At 50.9% G+C, this 21,953-nt stretch overlaps 1 protein-coding gene across 1 annotated transcript in view; it reads left to right on the top strand.

Moving 5' to 3' along the window:
• Window positions 1-19,402, top strand: part of PPARD (peroxisome proliferator-activated receptor delta) — an 87,239-nt gene extending 67,837 nt beyond the window's left edge. Inside the window, exons 2-9 of the mRNA XM_011945384.1 lie at window positions 2,291-2,521; window positions 7,144-7,236; window positions 11,321-11,475; window positions 12,974-13,112; window positions 15,086-15,288; window positions 15,467-15,917; window positions 16,985-19,094; window positions 19,175-19,402. Coding sequence (XP_011800774.1) covers window positions 2,392-2,521; window positions 7,144-7,236; window positions 11,321-11,475; window positions 12,974-13,112; window positions 15,086-15,288; window positions 15,467-15,917; window positions 16,985-17,232 — 1,419 coding nt within the window. The 5' untranslated portion in view covers window positions 2,291-2,391 and the 3' untranslated portion in view covers window positions 17,233-19,094; window positions 19,175-19,402. The remainder of the gene's footprint in view (window positions 1-2,290; window positions 2,522-7,143; window positions 7,237-11,320; window positions 11,476-12,973; window positions 13,113-15,085; window positions 15,289-15,466; window positions 15,918-16,984; window positions 19,095-19,174) is intronic.
• Window positions 19,403-21,953: the final 2,551 nt, after the last annotated feature.

Genomic DNA, 21,953 nt, shown 5'->3' with positions numbered 1-21,953 from the left:
CACTGTAGCTGCAAGAGAGCTTGGGGAAATTGAATGTTTAGGTAGGCACTTTCCTGATCCAGAGAAGACTGAGGCTTAGAAGGAAGGAGAATGGAGCTGGGGAGAAATAGGAGTGACTGCCCCAGGTACCACTTGCAGAAAGCCATAGAGTGAGCAGGACAACACCTGTGAACATTTCCTGTGCTCTGGGTCTGGTGCTTTCCAAGTTTAACACCCAGGGACGAGTGGTCAGGGACTGATCCTTGAGGAACTGATGTATATTAAACAAACTTTCAAGTCCCTGCAATGCAGTGTAAATGAGTAAAGAGCCTGCAGGGGAGAAACTGCCACTAGTGGAGATCATGCCAGTGGGCAGCCATTGCTTGGCTCTGGGGTGGGTGCCAGAGGCCTGCAGGTGTCCAGGGTCCAGGTCTGCCCAATTTTCAAGAGAAGCCAGAAAACCAAATTTTTAAAAAGTTTTTTTGTTCTATCTCTGTTTTGAAAAAAGTTTGATGTTACAGAAAAGTTGCAGAGATCGTACAGAGTCCCCACATATCCTTTACCCAGCTCACATTAAATCTTACATAAAGGAACACTGGTACAATACTATTAACCGAAGTCAGTGTACTGTTCAGACCTTACCAGTCTTTCTGCCACTACCCTCTTTCTGCTTCGGGGATCTGGTCCAAGATCCCACATTCATTTAGTTGTGTCTCTGTGGTCTGCTCCTGTCTGTGAGGCTTCCTCCGTCACAAAGCTAGAGGTTTACATGACCTTTTCCAGGTTTTCCCACTCTACTGTAATAATTTGGAAATTATACGTCGGATTCTTGAGATGTCTTTTGAAAAATAAGGGGACTTGAGCTGATTGAATGTTGATCACTCCCTCTCATCTTCTACATTATTAAGTTTGCCTTCTTATTTTATTATAATTCAAATTATTTTTAAGTCAGGCACAGTGGCTTATGCCTGTAATTCCAACACCTTGGTAGGCCAAAGTGAGCAGGTTGCTTGAGCCCAGGAGTTCAAAACCAGCCTGGGCAACATAGCAAAACCCCATCTCTAAAAAAAATACAGAAATTAGCTGGTGTGGTGATGCACGCCTGTGGTCCCAACTACTTGGGTGGCTGAGGTGGGAGGATCGCTTGAGTACAGGAGATAAAGGCTGCAGTGAGCCATGATTGCACCACTGCACTCCAGCCTAGGCGACAGAGTGAGACTGTCTCAAAAAACAACAACAACAACAACAACAACAACAAACACCAGAAAACAGCTAAGAGTTTTGTATTGTTGTTTTATTTCAGGTTCAGGGTACAGATGCAGTTTTGTTATATGGGTGAACTTATGTCACAGGGGTTTGTTATACAGATTATTTCATCACCCAGGTACTAAGACTAGTACCCACTAGTGATTTTTTCTGCTCCTCTCCTCCTCCCAGACTCCACCCTCAAGTAGGCCCCGAGGTTATTGTTAAGTCCAAGCAAGAGAAGACCTGGTGGAAATGAATGTGTAGCCTTAAGATGTTTTGAGGGGGATGATTTACTACCAGCTGGAAGTTGCTGTGCTGTGAAGCTGGTAGTGGTTCTCAAACTTGGCTGCACGTTACAGTCACCAGGACAATTAAAAAATAAGAACCCCAATGTCCAAGCTGCTCCCAAAACCAATCAAAGGAGAATCTCTGGGGTTGGGACCAGGCATCTGTGTTTTTAAAAACTCCCCAGTGACTACAGTGTACAGCCAAGTTGGCAGGTCTAGAGCAGGACCATGGTTGCAGATCTGTCAACATGAGCCGAGAACAGCAGGACTTTATGTCTTTTTTCCACACCCAACCACTGAAAGGATGGGACTCACCCCTTCAGGAACAGTAGCACAGGAGAGCCGTGATTCTTGGGCCTGAGTGCTGGTAGGGACAGGGTCAGGGATGGGAGGCGTGATGCATATATGGATCTCCAGGTGGGTTGGAGAGTTGGGAAAAGCCCCTCAAGTCATTCCAATGTGCTTCCCGGAGACTCAGAACAGGAGGCAACAGAGGAGGCAGGGAAGGGTGGCACAGTGGTGTGTCACCTCTCTGGTTTATGGAGCCTGCTCCGAACCCCACAAACCCACTACGAGGGCCAGGTGGGAAGGGTGATAGGGCAGGTGACGTACGATACAAGGAACAGAGACCATGGGATAGCACTGCAGGGACTGGGGAAGGAGCAGGAGCAGAAGAACCCCCTCCATGACAGCAGCCCCCAAGTGTGCCCCACTCCCACCATCCTCTTCCTCGTCACTGCCTCACCTGACCTCTTCCTGTCTTCTCCTCTGCCAAGGCTGATGGGAACCACCCTGTAGAGGTCCATCTGCGTTCAGACCCAGACGATGCCAGAGCTATGACCGGGCCTGCAGGCGTGGCGCCGAGGGGAGATCAGCCATGGAGCAGCCACAGGAGGAAGCCCCTGAGGTCCGGGAAGAGGAGGAGAAAGAGGAAGTGGCAGAGGCAGAAGGAGCCCCAGAGCTCAATGGGGGACCACAGCATGCACTTCCTTCCAGCAGCTACACAGGTGAGGAGAGGACTGGCAGGGGACACGGGGCAGAGGAGGCACAGCCCAGTGCAGTGGGGATCCTGGCCCACTGTGAACACCATCGTGTGGGGCGCAGAGTAGCAGAGTGCTGAAGGACTGGAGCCAGAAGCCTGGGTTCACGCCCAGTGCGGTGGGGATCTGCTCTGCCACTCACCAGCAGTGGGGCCTGGAGCAAGGTGTACCACTTCCTTCTGTAAAACAAGCCAGGGGATGGTAGGTGTTGTGGATATGGGCTCTTGTGAGAATTAAATGAGTGGGCATTTGTAACACATGTCATCATCATCATTAGTATTCCCACCACTGTTACCACAAGGAATCTGAGACCAATCTCCACTAACAGCACACTAGAAAGATCAGCTGTACCTGGGATTGTTATGATCAATTCCATTGGTCTGCAATAATTATACACATCATCGTTGAGCTGCATCGTAATTAGATAAAATTGCTAAGCAGTTAGTATGAATAAGTCAACTAATATTGTTTTTATGCAGCCAAGCAGTTGTAGCTTCTCCTGTCTCACTTGTTGGTTCCCCTTTATTTATCAGCAGTGTAGACAGTTATCTCTAGTACCCTGTACTGTTCTGTCATCTCCATTATCATCATGTTATGTTCACCTTCAAAAGCATCCAGAATCCATGCAGACCCTGGCTTTCCCTTCTGCAATTCCCCCTGTTTTTTTGTTTTTGTGGTTTTTGAGACAACATCTCCTTCTGTTGGCCAGACGAGAGTGCAGTGGCACAATCTCAGCTCACTGTAACCTCTGCCTCCTGGGTTCAAGCGATTCTCCTGCCTCAGCCTCCAGAGTAGCTGGGATTACAGGAGTGCACCACCACACCTGGCTAATTTTTGTATTTTTTAGTAGAGATGGGCTTTCACCATGTTGGCCTGGGCTCAAGCGATCCACCCGCCTCAGCCTCACAAAGTGCTGGGATTACAGGCGCGAGCCACCGCGCTTGGCCTGATCCCTCTGCTTCTTGCTTTCTCCCTTCACTTCTGTCCTTACCCAAGTGCTGCAGGCCTATACATCCAGCTCATCCTCACTCCTTCCCTCAGAAGGAACTCAGGGTCATAAGGATATACTGCTGGGAGTAGACACCCTGCACTCACTGCTGCTTTCAGCTGCAGGAGATCCTAGCCACATGTAGTGACTCAGGCAGAGGAGCAAGCCCACACCACAGGAATGGGCTCTGGACCCCTGTGACTGCATGGAAGCAGGAGGAGGCAGTTGGTGTCCAAGCTAAGGCAGGGTGGAGGCTGTGGAGGTAGCGCAGGCTTCTGTTTGGGTCTGCAGCTAAGATGGGTCTGAATCCTTGAGCCACACGTGCACCTTGAACCTGCAAAGCAAGTCCCAGAATTTTGCAGTTCTTCCTCTTCAGTGTATAGAGTTGGGTAGAGGAAGTACAGAGCCATCATTCAGTCCTTCTGATCTCACCCAGGATCACCTGGGAGTGACCAAAATAGGCTTAATGTGATTCTAGGGCCAAAGTGAAGACGTCCCCCATTCCCCGAGTAACCAACTTCCTGTCTATTGGCTGGTAACTGGGATAGCTTTGGAGACACAGCCGGTCTCAGAAGAGAGGAACAGCTAACCAGGAGTGATAATTCACTCAGTGCCAGTAGCACATACTGTTCTAAATCTGAAGAAGGTGGGGAGGGTTAGAAAGCAAAGGGAAGACAGTGGGGACCAAGAATGAGTGTGGGATGTCACGAGGATGCAAGGGAGAATGCAAGGAGAAGAGATGGCCACGGGGTTTGTGGTTATGCTTCCTGCCATGGCCCACCTCATCCCCACATCTGAGCCCAGGCAGATGGAAGTCCCCTGCAGAGCAGTGTTCTGTCCTGGAGTTTCCTCCACACCCCTTCTTGGGACCAGGGCTGTTTCCCAAATAGCATCACTGTTCCCGTGCAGGCCAGGTGAGGTGCCTGGGAGCAGGGGTAGGGTGAGGCAGGCATGGCGGTGACCTCTCAGGCAGCTTCGTTGTGGGATTTAGGGCACAGCGAGGAAACATCCAGGGCAGAGGTTGCCTCACCAGTCACACGGTACTATGTATAAAGTGGTGTTTAATAGATTCTGTTTATCAATAAATGGATGAAGTGGAGGTAGAAAGACTTCCTTGTTCAATCATTGAAACAGAAGAGAGGTTACTTGACTTAATCACTATGTGTTAAAGCCACAGTGTATGAAAAGTTCCCCAAAATTCTACAAGACAAGCAACCTAGGAGGAAAATCAAAACAGGTAACAAGGGGACAAATACAAATGGCCTGAAAACCCAACAGGTTTTTCAGTCTAACCAACTCAAAGAAAGGACCTTAAGTTGCGATGCCATTTCACCTGTCAGATGGGTGGGGAGGATTTGGCTTTTCCACCACCAGGGGTGAAAGGGTGGTGTGGACCAACACCTCTTAGTGCGCAATTTTTTTTTTTTTTTTGAGACAGACCTCGACTCTGTCGCTCAGGCTGGAGTGCAGTGGCACACGATCTCGACTCACTGCAACCTCCGCCTCCCAGGTTCAAGTGATTCTGCTGCCTCAGCCTCCCGAGCAGCTGGGATTACAGGTGTGCACCACCGTGCCTGGCTGATTTCTGTATTTTTAGTAGAGATGGGATTCCGCTGTGTTGGCCAGGCTAGTCACGAACTCCTGACCTCAGGTGATCCGCCCACCTTGGCCTCCCAAAGTGTTGGGATTACAGGCATGAGCCACCATGCCTGGCCAAGTGTACATTTCTTTTACCCTGCATTCCCATTTCTAGGAACATGTCCTGTGTAAGTACTTGCTCAGCATGCACAGAGATTTCCACACTAGCTTATTTACTGCAGGACTGCTCATAAGAGCAAAAATAGGAACGTGCCCATCTGTGGGGAACCAGTTCTAGAAACTGTGGTAGAGCCATGTGGTGGAATACTCTGGAGTCATTGAAAAGGATGAGGCTGGTTTGTATATATTAAATAAGTTCCTGACAAGTTGGGGATCCCATTGTTCAAAATCCTTGTGTTTCATAGAAGGCACCAGAAGAGTCTATACTGAAGGACTCAGGGGCTAACTCTGAGGAGCAGGATGGTGGTTAAGGAGGCTCTGTCACAAGATCCTGCATACCCTTCTGTATTTTTCTCAACAAGTCTGCACTACTTTCATAATTTAAAAGGCAACTGTACTTTTTTTAAGGTTAAAATTAACTGTTTAAAAGAGGGGTGAGGGGCCCTGGAGACAGAGCCTCATCATGTGTCCGGAGCAGAAGGGCTTTGAGATCACAGAGACCAGGGCAGGCATCCTGGGTGTGTCGCTGTGAGCTGCAGCCCTCGCCAGTGCCATCACTTCTCCGAGTCTCACTGTCTTCACCTTTACAGGCTGTGTCCTACCCAGCCTGAGGGCCGGCCGCGTGAGAGTCAGTGGGGGTATCTGACACATCGCAGGTCTCAGCACCTGCTAATTCTCTGCCCCACCCCCATGAGTTATTACTTTGGCCTCAGGAGTCCCCTGAGGGACCCATAAGGACAGGGCATGGCTTTGAGCCCTGAAACAGCAGGAAGGCTTCACAGTCACCCCTGACCCCATCCCCCCAGCAGTTCAGCACTGACTCGCAGTGCACATACTGAGCTCCACCCCTGCCAAGCACCTTCTCCTCACCCTCCCCCAGTCAGGCAGGACAGACCTTCCCATCAACAAGGAAACTGAGGTTACCAGAAACCCACTTGCCAGGGTCCTGTGGGTATGTAGGAGTAGAGACAGCTAGAGCCAGGGTTCATGTCCCATTCCCTTTCTCATCCCTCCTGCTTCAGTGACATCCATCCCAATCACACTTGAGAAAGAAAGAGGAAGATTAAGTGTCCTTCCTCCTGGCCTCAGTACCTCCTCACTTGGCAAGCACTTGGTGGGTGTCAGGCTGGGCCCAGCACTGTGCCCAGGGCTGGCCATACAGCGGTGGACAAGGCTGAGTGCCTGTCCCAAGGAGCGCACAGTTCAGGCAAACAGGACAACAGAAGTAAAGAGGCTGCTCAGTAACCCAGCCTCAAATCCCTGCAGAATTTGGCCCGACTTCAGAAGCTGCTGGGTACCTGTTTGCCTGTGAGCTCTGCCAGCGAAGTAAATAGACCAGTCGGGAGCCTCCTGGCTGTCTTCACAGCCATGACAACGGCATTCTCCCAGCATTGGAGACTAGATATGCAGGAGAGCTCTCAGCCACAAATGATGTAAATAAGGTCAATAGTGTCTATTTGCTGAACTTGTAATCAAAGATGGTGAAACTGATACTTTACTCTCTGGGTGAGAGGGCTAGTGTTTACACTGAATCCAAACGTTTGGATAATGACATAGTACCTCCTCAGCAGTGACTGTGTCCTATTGTTTATCATAATAATGTTACTGATTAGCAGTCCTGAACCTGCAGATATGTGTAGTAGTGGAATGCTGAGGTTAAGAGCTCAGCTCCAGGAGTTGCACGGTTCTAGGTTATAATTCTTGCTCTGTCACTGTGTTAGGGTTCTCCAGAGAAGCAGAACCTGTGTGTATGTGTGTGTGTGTGTGTGTTTTGAAAGAAAGAGATGTGTTTTAACGAATTGTTTCCCACAGTTGTGGGGGTGGCAAGTCCAAATTTTGCAAGGCAGGCAGGCTGGAGAGCCGGGGAAATTGATGTTGCAGCTCAAGTCCGAAAGCAGCCTGGAGGCAGAATCTCCTCTTCCACAGTGGGGCCACGGTAGGCACTCAGTCTTTTTTCTTAAGGCCTTCAGTTGTTGGATGAGGACCACTCACATTATGGAGGTAATCTGCTTTACTCAAAGTCTTCTGATTTAAATATTAGTTACATCTAAAAAATACCTTCCTAGTGGCCGGGTGCAGTGGCTTACGCCTGTAATCCCTGCACTTTGTAAGGCTGAGGCAGGTGGATCCCCTGAGGTCAGGAGTTCGAGATCAGCCTGGCCAACATGGTGAAACCCCGTCTCTACTAAAAATACCAAAAAAGCTAGCTGAGCGCCTGTAATCCCAGCTACTCAGGGGGCTGAGGCAGGAGAATCACTTGAACCCGGGAGGCAGAGATGCAGTGAGCTGAGATCACGCATTGTACGCCAGCCTGGGGGACAAGAGCGAGCCTTCATCAAAAAAAAAAAAAAAAAAAAAACCTTCTTAGCAACGTTGTTTCGTCAAACAACCGGGCACCATGGCCTAGTCAAGTTGATAGGTAAGATCAACATAGCTGCTATCAGCAAGTTACTTAAGCTTCTGAGCCTTGGAGACCCGGCTTCCTTGCCCATAAAGTAGGGGTAAGAAGAGTATCTTGAAGGGTTGTTTTGAGGTTTTACGTGAGATTAAATGGGTGTCCAATGGAAGGCCTTTAGCGGGACACCTGCTTGCCCCCACCTCTACCCGGGACATCATGGTGTGGGGGAAGTGGTGGAACCTTCAGAACCTGGCCCCTAGTATGGGAAGAATTCTGCCATCACCTTTCTTTCAGCAGAGAGGGAAGCAGCCCCTTTCTGTGACAGTCACATGCATGGGTGATGGCTCCTTCCAAAATCCTGCACCTCTTACTGCCCCTTACCTGGTATTGCCCTACTCTATCTCATGTTCTAGTTTTCTTATCTCTTTCTCTTTTTTCTATTTTATTTTTTTCCTGTAGGCACAAGTGAGTTATAGTAAGTTAAGTTACATCTTACCTTTCCTTGTTTTTCTTGTTTATTTATTTGTTTATTTATTTTTTTGAGACAAGGTCTTGTTCTGTCAGCACAGGCTGGAGTACAGTGGTGTAATCACAGCTCACTGCAACCTCGACCTACCAGGCTCAAGTCATCTTCCCACATTCAGGCAATCCTCCTGCCTCAGCCTCCCAGGTAGCGGGGCCCACAGGCATGTGCCACCACACCTAGCTAGTTATTTAAATTTTTTATAGAGACGGGCTCTCACTATGTTGCCAGGCTGGTCTCAAACTCCTAGGCTCAAGTGATCCTCCCGCCTCAGCCTCCCAATGTGTTGGGATTATAGGTGTGAGCCACTGCACCTGGCCTTTTTTTTTTTTAAGTAGAGACAGTCATGCTTTGTCACCCAGGCTGGTGTACAGTGGCACAATCACAGCTCTTCTAGGCTCAAGGATCTTCCTGCCTCAGCCTCCTCAGTAGCAGGCACTATAGGCAGGTGCCATGACACCCAACTATTTTTTTTTTACTTTTTGTAGAGACGGGGTCTCACCATGTTGCTCCTGGCCTCAGGTGATCCTCCTGCCTTGGCCTCCCAGAGTATTGGGATTACTGGCGTGAGCTACCACACTCAGCCGTTACTTTTTTTTTTTTTTTTTTTTGAGACAGTCTCACTCTGTTGCCAGGCAGGGGAGTGCAGTGGCATGATCTCAGCTCACTACACTCTCTACTCCCCCACCCCCAGGTTCAAGTGATTCTCCTGCCTTAGCCTCCCAAGTAGCTGGGACTACAGGCACGAGCCACTGTGCCCGGCTAATTTTTATATTTTTAGTAGAGACAGGGTTTCACTGTGTTGGCCAGAATGGTTTCAATCCCTTGACCCATGATCCACCCGCATCAGCCTCCCGAAGTGCTGGGATTACAGGTGTGAGCCACAATGCCTGGCCCTGCTCTTACCTCTTTCTTACCTCAGCTATTTGAGGGCAGAGTCTAGGTCCTGCCCTGCATATAGAAGGTGCTTATCATGTGTCTTTTGAGTGAACACAGAGGGTGACATTGTCACGTGCAGTGCCAACAGCAACCAAATGACTAGACACCTGCTGACTTTCCATGGCCACAGGGAGGATGAGAAAGGCCCTGCAGGAGGTGTGAATAATCTAAGGGTATTGGCCACTGTGGACAAGACTCGGTGGTGGAAGTGAGCTCCGCGATCCAAAGGGAATGTGAGTAGAGATATGCAGAGTCTAGCAGAGGAAGCAGACATGCAGGCCACAAAAACAAAATTAAAAGAAATGCCACAACGCAAACATATGCTCACGGACTGCACAGATTCAAGGAGGAAATGCCAGAAACCCTGCCTGCCTCAGCATCTGCGTGGGCGTCCACAAAGGGTTTCTGTCATGTTATCTCGTTTTCTTCCAACATCCAGTGCTGTGAGTTTTATTGTCCCTGTTATAATGCCTCCAGGAGTGGCAGGTCCTGCCCAGCCCCATCAGCCAGTTGGTGCTGCGGTCAGGACACCCAGGCAGCCTGAGGACTGCCAATTGTGCAGAGAGCTATCATGTGCCTGCTGCGTGCCCAGCACCTCACACAGCTCTCAGTGTCAGACCACGCTGGTGCCCTGGTGGACAAAGTTCCTGGCCTTGTGGCCCTTATGTCTAGTGGGTGGCTTCCAACAATGAACACACACAGGATATGTCAGGCGGTGACAAAGGCCTGAGAAGACCAAAGCAGCTTCACCCTCCCAGAGCACAGCTTTGCCTTCCCAGGCCCGAGAGATGGAGGGCACCCAGTCTCCCAGTCTGGGTCAAGAGGAACAGTTACACACCTTGGAATGACTGAAGTTGGGAGCTAAGGTGCCAGGACAAGACAGGCCATTTTAGGAACCAGAGACTTGTGTCACCCCTAAACCTCACCAGCCAGGAGCGGAGCAGCCCACTGGGTCCTCTCTGCCATGGTTGGGTGCTTCTTGTGCTCCCCTTCCTTTGGCCAGGATAGGGGAAGGAGGCTTTCCTGCTGCCACTTCTAGGGCCCAAGGGGAAGCTGGGGGAGTGGGGAGACCGTGTGGGAAGGATGGAGTGCACTTTGGTTGGTAGCAGGTGGACAGTTACTCACATGGTGGGGAAATGAAGGTTGCTTGGCCTGTATAGTAGAGGGGTATTACTGCAGGCCTGGAAAACATTAGTCTGGGTTCATCTCCATGACTTGGGTCCCCCTGATGTCCCCTTCTACTCAAAATGGCTGATTCTCTGGTTTGGAGGTTTGGCACCTGCTTTTGGGGAGGTTGCTCAGTCATTAGAGAAGAGTGCAGAGGTCGGACGGTCATCATGGCAGAAGCAGGACAGCTGGTATGTGGGGCCATGAAACCAGCTCTGGGCTAGCAGTCAGGAAGCTGAGGCTTAGTTCAGGTCCCCTTTCCAAGACGAAGAGATCATTTCCGAGTGTCCAAAGGGCACTGGGAAGAGACTCCTAGCAGTTCTTAGGAAATCATCTGACAGCAGATATATCCTGAAGTCATAGCCTTAGCAAACTGCCTTCCCCACCAATACACTCAACACCCCGTGGTTCAAACATCTATACGTTTGATAGAAAAACTTGGAGAAATTCAGTGTGTTGCTTAATCAATATGACTGATACCTAAGCTGTTCTACTCAAGCAAGAAGTTTCATGGGAATGAACTTGAGTTTCTTGAGAGATTGTTTACAGCATCCCTGGAGTCTATGCAAGAATAGAACTTCCTTTGGGGGATGGTGGGGAGGCTAGCTCTGCAGAGGTCTACAGTCCTGCCGTTTCTGCAAAACACATTGCACACATCTCCACGTGGGCCACACAGTGGCAACCTCTGAACCAGGAGAGCTGCTTCCTAAGGGCCATCTAAAGACTGTGTGTCTGCTTTCTCCTTGCTTTCCTTCTCCCAAAACACAGCCATTCTCCTCCCCACTGCTGCCGCATAGTGAGTTCAGTCCGGGAAGCCTTTGACCCAGCCCCAGTGGTAATAGTTGCTGTGTACTGAACATCTGTATGTTAGGCTCTGGGAGAAACACTGGAGACTTTTTGCCCATCCTCCCAGAGAAGCTGTCAATACCCCTGGTTCTAGGTGAAGAAACTGGTCCTTAGAAAGGTTGACTCCCCTCCATCGTGTGTCCACAGACCTCTCCCGGAGCTCCTCACCACCCTCACTGCTGGACCAGCTGCAGATGGGCTGTGACGGGGCCTCGTGTGGCAGCCTCAACATGGAGTGCCGGGTGTGCGGGGACAAGGCATCAGGCTTCCACTACGGCGTTCATGCATGTGAGGGGTGCAAGGTACGGACTCGGGGGAGCGGTGGCTGGCCACTGAGGCTCTGGTCACATGGTGAATTGACCCTCCACAAAGCTTTCCCTGCCTTGGGGTAGGGCTCTGACTGTATCCACTGCAGAATTCCTGCCCAGGAGGCAGCCAGGCCCTTGGGCTCCAGACCTCAGCTCTGGGCACTGCAGGAGAAGAGGGAGTTCCCTTGTCAAGCCTACCCTGTCGGGCACCTGTGTTGACCCAGCTTTGTGGGTGATTGTGCCCCCCTGGGGACCAGACAGGCAGGACAGAATGAGGGTCTTGGGCTGAGGTCTGGGTTTCCTGTTTCTCAAGGCTCAAAGGGGGCTCTTTGAGAAAAAGGACAGACATTTGTTTTTCCAGTGATATTTGTGGGTCCTTCCTAACTTCACACACATCAAAATCTCACGATTATTTTATTGAACCACTACCTCACAAATATACAGAAGCAGATAAATTTATGAGAAACCAAGTGCCGTGAGACAATCTTATGTTACCAAACTAACAAAGAAGCTTTTTTTTTTTTTTTTTTTTTTTTTTTGAGATGGAATCCTGCTCTGTCGCCTAGGCTGGAGTGCAGTGGCATGATCTCAGTTAATTGCAATCTCCACCTCCCAGGTTCAGGAGATTTTCCTGCCTCAGCCTCCAGAGTAGCTGGGATTACAGGTACACACCAACATGCCTGGCTAATTTTCGTACTTTTAGTAGAGATGGGGTTTCACCATATTGGCCAGGCTGGTCTCGAACTCCTGACCTCAGGTGATCCACCTGCCTCGGCCTCCCAAAGTGCTGGGATTACAGGCGCGAACCACCGTGCCTGGCCCAGTTTTTGTAGTTTTAATAGAGACGGGGTTTCACCATGTTGGCCAGGCTGGTCTTGAACTACTGACCTCAGGTGACACACCTGCCTTGGCCTCCCAAAGTGCTGGGATTACAGGCGTGAGCCACTCTGCCCAGCCCCAACAAAGAAGCTTTAGGACTTCTTTAGGCATTTAAAATAGTTGTGTTCTTTTTTTTTTGTTTTTTTGAGACGGAGTTTCACTCTTATTGTCCAGGCTGGAGTGTAATGGCGCGATCTTGGCTCACTGCAACCTCTGCCTCGCGTGTTCAGGAGATTCCCCTGCCTCAACCTCCTGGGTAGGTGGGATTACAGGGGTGTGCCACCACACTCGGCTAATTTTTCTGTATTTTTAGTAGAGACGGAGTTTCACCATCTTGGCCAGGCTGGTCTCAAACTCCTGACCTCAGGTGATCAGCCCACCTTGGCTTCCCAAAGTCTGGGATTACAGGCATGAGCCACTGCACCCAACCTAAAATAGTTTTAATTAAAGTTTCAGAATTATTTATTTTCCTTCTCCATCTCCCCTCCAAAAAAATGTCTCCTCATTACTTACAAATTTCAGGAGTATTTACACCTTATGCATAATCAGCCCCTTTGGCACAACCTCCCCCTACCTCCTGGTGGCCTTTCCTCACCTGTTCTTGGTGCCTCAGGGCTTCTTCCGTCGGACGATACGCATGAAGCTGGAGTACGAGAAGTGTGAGCGCAGCTGCAAGATTCAGAAGAAGAACCGCAACAAGTGTCAGTACTGCCGTTTCCAGAAGTGCCTGGCACTGGGCATGTCACACAACGGTGAGAGCTGACCAGAGCAACACAGGCTGCTGGCTCCACACAGCCTGAAACCAGGGTCCAGAGAGCCCTCGGGGCAGCCCAGAGGGGGCGCCTGTAGAGCAGTGCCTGGCACACAGTAAGCACCATGGCTGTTGGCTGTTGGCTTTGCTGATCTGGATCTTGGGTCTTAGAGCCTAAGACCTGCCAGTTCCTCAGACTGCCAGCATCTACCATGGTCCCAGGCCTGGGGTAGTCTCTACCTCCCTGTGCCTGAGGTTTACCCATTCTGGCCCAGAAGGGAACTGAGAATTGATAACAGCTTGAACAATTTGGGGAACACCAGTCCCAGAAACTCAAGCCTGTCTCAGATGACCTGACACAGCATGAAAGCTACTGCCAAGGCCAGGGATCCCCTTGGCCCTTCTTGGTTATAGAAGGCAGGCAGTAGCCAGTAAGTGACCACATCTGTCAACTCCCAGGAGCCAGGCAGAAGTTTCTTGGAGGTCAGCCACTCCCCAGAGACAAAGCCTTCTCTGCCCTGTGCTCCAGGCCTCCTGCAGAGCCTTGTCTTCGGACCTCTAGGGTAGGATATTGCAAAGCCCACCTATCCCCTTAGTACCTCTCTGAGTCAGACCCCTAGAGGACAGGGGAGAGCCTCCTGTGATCTCGACAGGCAGGTTAGCTGCTTGGCCAGCTTTTACCCAGGGATGCCCTAACTGCCTTGCATCTTAGAGGGTAGCAGGACCTGAGCCCTCCATTTGCGGCTCTCCTGGGTAATGGGGTCTGGCAGGTCTGGGTTTGACTCCTTTCCTAGGAAATCTCAGAACTGACTGAATCCCTGTCCTCACGCTAACTCTGGGAGAAGTCGCATTCGTATCCTACTCAATTACTAATGACAACGATTTTTGAGTGCTTACTATGTGAGGATTCTTATTTAATTGATCTAATAACTCAGTATGTTTTTAAAAGTATTAGCCTCATTTTTATGATTAAAAAAGAAAAATGGCCAGGTGCAGTGGCTCACACCTGTAATCCCATCACTTTGGGAGGCCAAGCAGGAGGATTGCTTGAGTCCAGGAGTTTAAGACCAGCCTGAGCAACATAGTGAGACCGCGTCTCTACAAAAAAAAAAAAAAAAAAAAAAAGCCAGGCTTGGTGGCATGCACCTGTAGTCTCAGCTACTCAGAAGGTTGAGGTGGGAGGATCACTTTAGCCCAGGAGGTCAAAGCTGCAGTGAGCCATGATTTGCCACTGTACTACAGCCTGGACAAGAGTGGAAACCCTGTCTCAAAAATAAAGAAAAAAGCCGGGCATGTTGGTGCACGCCTATAATCCCAGCATTTTGGGAGGCCAGGGCGGGTGGATCACCTGAGGTCAGCAGTTCGAGAGCATCCTGGCCAAGGTGGTGAAACCCCATCTCTACTAAAAAAAAAATACAAAAACTAGCTGGGCATGGTGGCGGACACCTGTAATCCCAGCTACTCGGGAGGCTGAGGCAGAGAATTGCTTGAGCCCGGGAGGCAGAGGTTGTAGTGAGCCGAGATCACGCCACTGCACTCCAGCCTGAGAGACACAGTGAGACTCTGTCTCAAAAAAAAAAGAAAAGAAAAAGAAAAGTGAAGGAGTCTGCCCCAAGTCACATAGCTAGTAAACTGCTAAGCTGGAACTCAAACCCAGGCCTTTGTCACCAAAGTCTGTTTTACCCCAGAGTAGCTCAGTCACTTAGTATGTTAGAGCCCTTGTGTTCTGGGCACTGTGAACAGAACGGACAAAATCACTGCTCTTGCAAAGATACACCCCCCAAAAAAGAATCATGTCTTGTGGAGCTTGCAATCTGGAGGGGCCACCCCAGCATTCCCACCTTGCTGACTCTAGAGCTTCTGGGGGCCCTGGGCTCCAAAAGGATTTGGCCCATGCACCTATAAAGGGATGGGGATGTCAGAGGTGCTGGGGCCTGCCTGGGCCCCTTGCTGACTGCCCTCTTCTCTGTGCAGCCATCCGTTTCGGCCGGATGCCGGAGGCTGAGAAGAGAAAGCTGGTGGCAGGGCTGACGGCAAATGAGGGGAGCCAGTACAACCCACAGGTGGCCGACCTGAAGGCCTTCTCCAAGCACATCTACAATGCCTACCTGAAAAACTTCAACATGACCAAAAAGAAGGCCCGCAGCATCCTCACTGGCAAAGCCAGCCACACAGCGGTGAGTGTTGCTGCTCGGCCTGGCAGTATCCTGGGCTCTGGGTCCCACTGCTGCCTGCCTGACTCCTGGGAGAGCCAGGCCTTCTCCCTCCCTCAACTTCATGGTGCAGGCAAGGGATATGGGGAGCACAGGGTGGGGGTCTCCCGAATCCTGGTCTCTAACAGGGCCTGGTTTTCAGCCCTTTGTGATCCACGACATCGAGACATTGTGGCAGGCAGAGAAGGGGCTGGTGTGGAAGCAGCTGGTGAACGGCCTGCCTCCCTACAAGGAGATCAGCGTGCACGTCTTCTACCGCTGCCAGTGCACCACGGTGGAGACCGTGCGGGAGCTCACCGAGTTCGCCAAGAGCATCCCCAGCTTCAGCAGCCTCTTCCTCAATGACCAGGTTACCCTTCTCAAGTATGGCGTGCACGAGGCCATCTTCGCCATGCTGGCCTCCATCGTCAACAAGGATGGGCTGCTGGTAGCCAACGGCAGTGGCTTTGTCACCCGCGAGTTCCTGCGCAGCCTCCGCAAACCCTTCAGTGATATCATTGAGCCCAAGTTTGAATTTGCTGTCAAGTTCAACGCCCTGGAACTTGATGACAGTGACCTGGCCCTATTCATTGCGGCCATCATTCTGTGTGGAGGTGAGTGAGAGTGTGGCAGGCGGGCTGGCCCGGCACACCCAGTCGTCCTGGGGGCTGGCCTGCACTGCAGGGCACTGTGCCTGAGCTCTGACATTGTGGGGAAGTGTCCCTTTGATCTTGGCAGCGGAACATGCAAGGCACTGACTGAGCATGCAGGGTTAGCTCCATCTCGTTATGTATGTAGATGGAGGTGGAGATAGGAAAGAAACTAAGCCAGACGTGGTGGCTCACGCCTGTAATCCCAGCACTTTGGCAGGCCGAGGTGGGCGGATCACTTGAGGTCAAGAGTTCGAGACCAGCCTGGCCAACATAGTGAAACCCTGTCTCTACTAAAAATACAAAAAATTAGCCAGATGTGGTGGCACACACCTGTAATCCCAGCTACTTGGGAGGCTGAGCCAGGAGAATTGCTTGAACCTGAGAGGTGGAGGTTGCAGTGAGCCAAAATCCCACCACTGCACTCCAGCCTGGGTGACAGAGCAAGACCCTGTCTCAAAAAAAAGGAAAAGGACTAACAGGCAGTATGCTGTCATGTTAATGTGGGGTGGAAAAATTGTCTGCATTGTCTCTGCATTTTTTAAATTCCAACACAATAAATACAATAATAACTATGCTAACTAACTGTGGCCTAGAGCTTACTTCATGCCAGGCACTGTTCCTTTTCATCGATGATGACTCACTTGATCCTCACAACAAACCTGTGCAGGAAGAATGTTTTCTATCTCCAGTTTACACACCAGAGAGGCTGAGTGACCTGCCCATAGCTTCATCGATAGGCTGTGGCAGACACAGGATTTGAATTAAGCATTGAGTCTCTTAACCACGATACTATGTTGCCTAATCAGGGGGGAAAAAACAAAAGAAGTGGATTAAGACCAAGAGTAGGGAGACTAGAACACCCAGTGGAGCATTGCTGACGGGACAGGGCTTGGTCCGTCACGGGACAGGTCTTGGTCTGTCACGGCCAAGGAGGCCTGCTGTCCCCTGGGCCAAGTCACCTCTTGGGGTGGAGGTAGGGGAGCTCCACTGCCTTTCTGAGCTCCCTGGCGTGCCCTGTGTCCCCACAGACCGGCCAGGCCTCATGAACGTTCCACAGGTGGAGGCTATCCAGGACACCATCCTGCGTGCCCTCGAATTCCACCTGCAGGCCAACCACCCCGATGCCCAGTACCTCTTCCCCAAGCTGTTGCAGAAGATGGCTGACCTGCGGCAGCTGGTCACCGAGCATGCGCAGATGATGCAGCGGCTCAAGAAGACCGAGACCGAGACCTCGCTGCACCCTCTGCTCCAGGAGATCTACAAGGACATGTACTAAGGGCGGCACCCAGGCCTCCCTGCAGGCTCCAGTGGGGCCAGCACTGGAGGGGCCCACCCAAATGACTTTTCGGTTGACCAGCCCTTGAGCACCCGGCCTGGAGCAGCAGAGTCCCATGCTCACTGTCAGACACATGACACCCACCGCCTCTGGCTCCCTGTGCCCTCTCTCCCACTTCCTCCAGTCAGCTCTCTTCCTGTCTATTGTCTCCCTCTTTCTCAGTTCCTCTTTCCTTTCTAATTCGCTTGCTCTATTTCTTCTTTCTGTAGGCTTCTCCTCTTCCCTTCTCCCTTGCCCTCCCTTTCTCTCTCCACCCCCATGTCTGTCCTCGTTTCTTATTCTGTGAGATGTTTTGTATGATTTCACCAGCAGCATAGAACAGGACCTCTGCTTTTGCACACGCTTTCTCCAGGAGTAGAAGGGAGTGGGGCCTGCCCTCTGCCCCATCATTGCACCTGCAGTCTTAGGGTCCTCACTTCTGTCTCCTGTCTTCAGAGCAAAAGACTTGAGCCATCCAAAGAAACACTAAGCTGTCTGGGCCTGGGTTCCAGGGAAGGCTGAGCATGGCCTGGACTGACTGCAGCAGCCTGTAGTCCTGGGGTCCCCGCTGTAAAGACAGTGGGCAGGAGGCCAGGCTGAGAGCCAGATGCCTCCCCAAGACTGTAATTGCTCCTTCGAGGCTGAGGCCACCCACTGACCCAACTGATCCTGCTCCAGCAGCACTCCTCAGCCCCACTGACACCCAGCGTCCTTCCATCTTCACACTGGTTTGCCAGGCCAGTGTTGCTGATGGCCCCCTGCACTGGCCGCTGGACGGCAGTCTCCCAGCTTGGAAGTAGGCAGGGTTCCCTCCAGATGGGCCCCCACCTCATTGAAGAGGAGCAAGTCTCAAGAGAAGGAGGAGGGGTTGGTGGTTGGAGGAAGCAGCACACCCAATTCTGCCCCTAGGACTGGGGGTCTGAGTCCTGGGGTCAGGCCAGGGAGAGAGCTCAGGGCAGGCCTTCCGCCAGCACCCCCACTGCCCCCCTGCCCAGTAGCAGCCACCCACATTGTGTCGGCACCCAGGGCCAGGGCCTGGCCTCACATCCCACTGCTCTGTTCTCTAGCTGGCTCCATGGGAGCTCAGGCCCCACTCTCCCTGAAACTGCCCCCTCCAGCACACACACAAGCACTGAAATCACTTTACCTGCAGGCTCCATGCACCTCCCTTCCCTCCCTGAGGCAAGTGAGAACCCAGAGAGAGGGGCCTGCAGGTGGGCAGGCAGGGCTGGGCCAGGTCTCCAGGGAGGCAGGGGTCCTGCAGGTCCTGCTGAGTCAGCCCAGCACCTGCTCCCAGTGGGAGCTTCCTGGGATAAACTGAGCCTGTTCATTCTGATGTCCATTTGTCCCAACAGCTCTGTCGCCCTCCTCTTCCCCTTTACTCAGCCCAGCTGGCCACCTAGAAGTCTCCCTGCACAGCCTCTGGTGTCCGAGGACCTTGTGGGACCAGTCCCACACCGCTGGTCCCTGCCCTCCCCTGCTTCCAGGTTGAGGTGCACTCACCTCAGAACAGGGCCAAAGCACAGCTGGGCATGCCATGTCTGAGTAGGGCAGAGCCCTCCAGGCCTGCAGGGGCAAGGGGCTGGCTGCAGTCTCAGAGCACAGAGGTAGGAGAGCTGGAGTTCAAGCCCAGGCTTCCTGGGTCCTGCCTGGTCCTCCCTCCCATGGGGCCATTCTGTGTGTGACTCTGGGTGGAAGTGCCCAGCCCTTGCCGCTGCTGGCGCTGTGGCCTCCCTTCCATGCCCCAGGATCACTCTCTGCTGGCAGGATTCTTCCAGCTCCCCACCCACCCAGCTGATGGGGGTTGGGATGCTTCCTTTCAGGCCAAGGCTATGAAGGGACGGCTGCTGGGAACCACCTCCCCACCCACCCAGCTGATGGGGGTTGGGATGCTTCCTTTCAGGCCAAGGCTATGAAGGGACGGCTGCTGGGACCCACCTCCCCCTCCCCATGCCACGTCCCTGCCCCGACCCGGGTCTGGTGCTGAGGATACAGCTCTTCTCAGTGTCTGAACAATCTCCAAAATTGAAATGTATATTTTTGCTAGGAGCCCCAGCTTCCTGTGTTTTTAATATAAATAGTGTACACAGACTGACGAAACTTTAAATAAATGGGAATTAAATATTTAAGAGCTGACTGAAAGCTGACTCAGTTACTTGAGTGTTTTTCCTGGGGCTGACAGGGCTCCACACCTCCTCCACATCCAGTACTGGAGGGCAAAGAAGGCTTTGGGTGCCGAAGCCCTCCTTTGCCTCCACCTCGCTTTGCTCACCACTTGTCAGTCGGGTGGACGACTGTGCCATTTCCACCCTGCAGAGAGAATTTGGGGTGTGAGGGTACAAAGGATGTGTGGTACCCTGGTGGAGCAGTTGGGGTCTGGGGAACGGGAGGGCCCCTGGAGGAGGCGGATGCAGGACTCAATAGATCAAAGCCAGTTTTTCATCACCACGAGAGATCATGGCTTTCCTCTCCTTTGCTGCCACCCAGTTCTCTCCTGTCTTTCCTGAGGTGCCATTTCCCCAGGGGTCCAGTAGAGCCCAGCCCCCAGCAGCCATGGGTTTGCAGTGCGAGGCCAGGTCAGGGTATGTAACAGAGTATATGTTTATCTAGTCAGGAAAAAACTACAGCTAAATATTTCCAAATGGGGAATGTACTGCAGGGAGTTGTTGCAAAAGTATTGGAAGTACTGAAAGATCAATAGGGGGAAATGGAGGTCATCCGGAGATGAGTAACTGCAGGAAGCCATTCTCACCTCCAGGGCTGAATGGGAAAATGGTATCATTTGGGGGCCACCATTGCTAGAACACACACTGATACTGCAGCAACCAGGAGCCTGAAGTCACCAGTTGATTTGACTGTAGAACCAGACTGCTGGTGCCTGAGTTCACGCACATGGTACATATGGGGCCACCAGAGTGCCCAAGGCCACCACCACTGCTGCCCCTGTCACCTCACTGCTTGAGTGCTGTAGCCCCATAACTCATAGCCTGGTCTCAGCTGCTTCTGCCAGAAGTGCTATCAGAGTTTGGGGTTGGGGAACCAAAGGATTCTTCCTTCTGCCTATCTTCCAGTCTGTTGCTTTTACCTCCCATTGAGGGGAAAAAATGGATGGTAGTCTAGGAAATGGAGTTTGTAGACTTCCACCCATAGAAGAGCATGTGGAAGGGTGAGAATTGAACCAAGCATCTGCAGGCAAACAACTAGCACAGCGTACAGGCACCAGCCCCAGTGTGAGGGATCCCAGATGCCCACAGCTAAGGGATGGTCACTACAGCACTTGCCTCCCTGTTTTCTCTCTTTGCTGGTCATCTTGGCAGAGCAATCTGAATTGTCAGGTCCCATATGGTTCATCTCAGTCCAGAGAGTGACAGTCCCAGGGGAACAGGAGGAAAAGAGGAGGAAAAAAAGGGGTGCTTGGAACCAGGGCATCTCTGAAATTGGTAGCCTTTTTTATAATGGAATCCTCTGGTTTACTTGGTATTATAAGTAGAATGTTCATTCAGAAACAGAATGCTTGTTCCTCAGTACTATAAGGAAAAATTAGCATTTAGACAAAAAGTTTTCTCAGCAAGGCAATTTTACTTTCTGCAGAAAGGGTGTTCCTCACAGATGGAACAATGGTGATACTGCACACGAACAAAGGAGGGAAGCAATTTTTATCCCTTACACAGCTTGTCCTTGCTACTGTGTTCTGTCTCCATTGGCTGCAGCCAGACCACACAATCTAAGCTAAACCCAACTAGCTAATAACTTAAAACTTTATCCTAAAGAGGTAAAGGCAAGGGAGAATAAAGGAAAAGAGGAAGTTGCTTGCAAAAGGACTTAGAAAAGTAATAACCAAATATATTGGTTAAAGTACAAGGACATTGAATGTACTCATTCCCTTATATCTAATAGCTACACAGGATAGGGCTTAACAGAGTTATTAGCACAAAACAAGGTGGCTTGAAGGAAGTTAGTCTTTAAAAGAAACTATTATTTCTAACACTTATGATTTATTTTTTAACAAGAAGGGAAACTTTGAAGAGGAACCTTTTTACTTTCTACACTTGGTTTATTTTTCTCACCTCCCTATTCTTTCCCACACTACCAAGTGGGGAAAAAATAGTCAAAGACTGTGTGTGTTTCAGTTGTTAAAGGCCAGTCCTCTTCCCAGCAATGAAGAGGTAAGAACCCCATGTACTAAATAACCAGTTCTCATTCAGTTCAGAGAGTCAAAGCTGTCTCAACCACTTTATCTGGGTTCTGGTGCTGCAAAGAGCATCATATTACTCTGGCCCCTGTTGTTACTATCCCTAACTGCTATTCCTTATTAAGCAGCTATTTATGCATTATACATACATCACCTCTAATCTTATAAGGTAAACCTTATCACCTGTCATTTTACAGAGGAGGAAGCACAATGAGAGATTAAGGGGTGTGCCTGTGGTCACAGCTAGGAAGAGGCATGGCCAGTATTCTATCCACAGCCTTAGGATCTCTGCTTTTCACCCAGGATCAAAACTTTGAGGACAATAGTTGGTCACCTGGTCTCTTTAATAATGCTCAGGACACATGAATCAAGCATTTAAACTAAGAAAAGAAGAAAGCAAACTTAGGAGACTTAGAAGATTCTCTTGGCAATAATTCTATAAACCTAAAAGTATTCTGAAATTAGAAGTTTATTAGAGAGATGGCCAGGC

This window comes from Colobus angolensis, unplaced genomic scaffold, assembly GCF_000951035.1.
Source record: "Colobus angolensis palliatus isolate OR3802 unplaced genomic scaffold, Cang.pa_1.0 Scaffold24, whole genome shotgun sequence".
NCBI lineage: Eukaryota > Metazoa > Chordata > Mammalia > Primates > Cercopithecidae > Colobus > Colobus angolensis.
The sequence above is the reverse complement of the archived record's forward strand: the minus strand, read 5'-3'. Positions and strand labels throughout refer to the sequence as shown.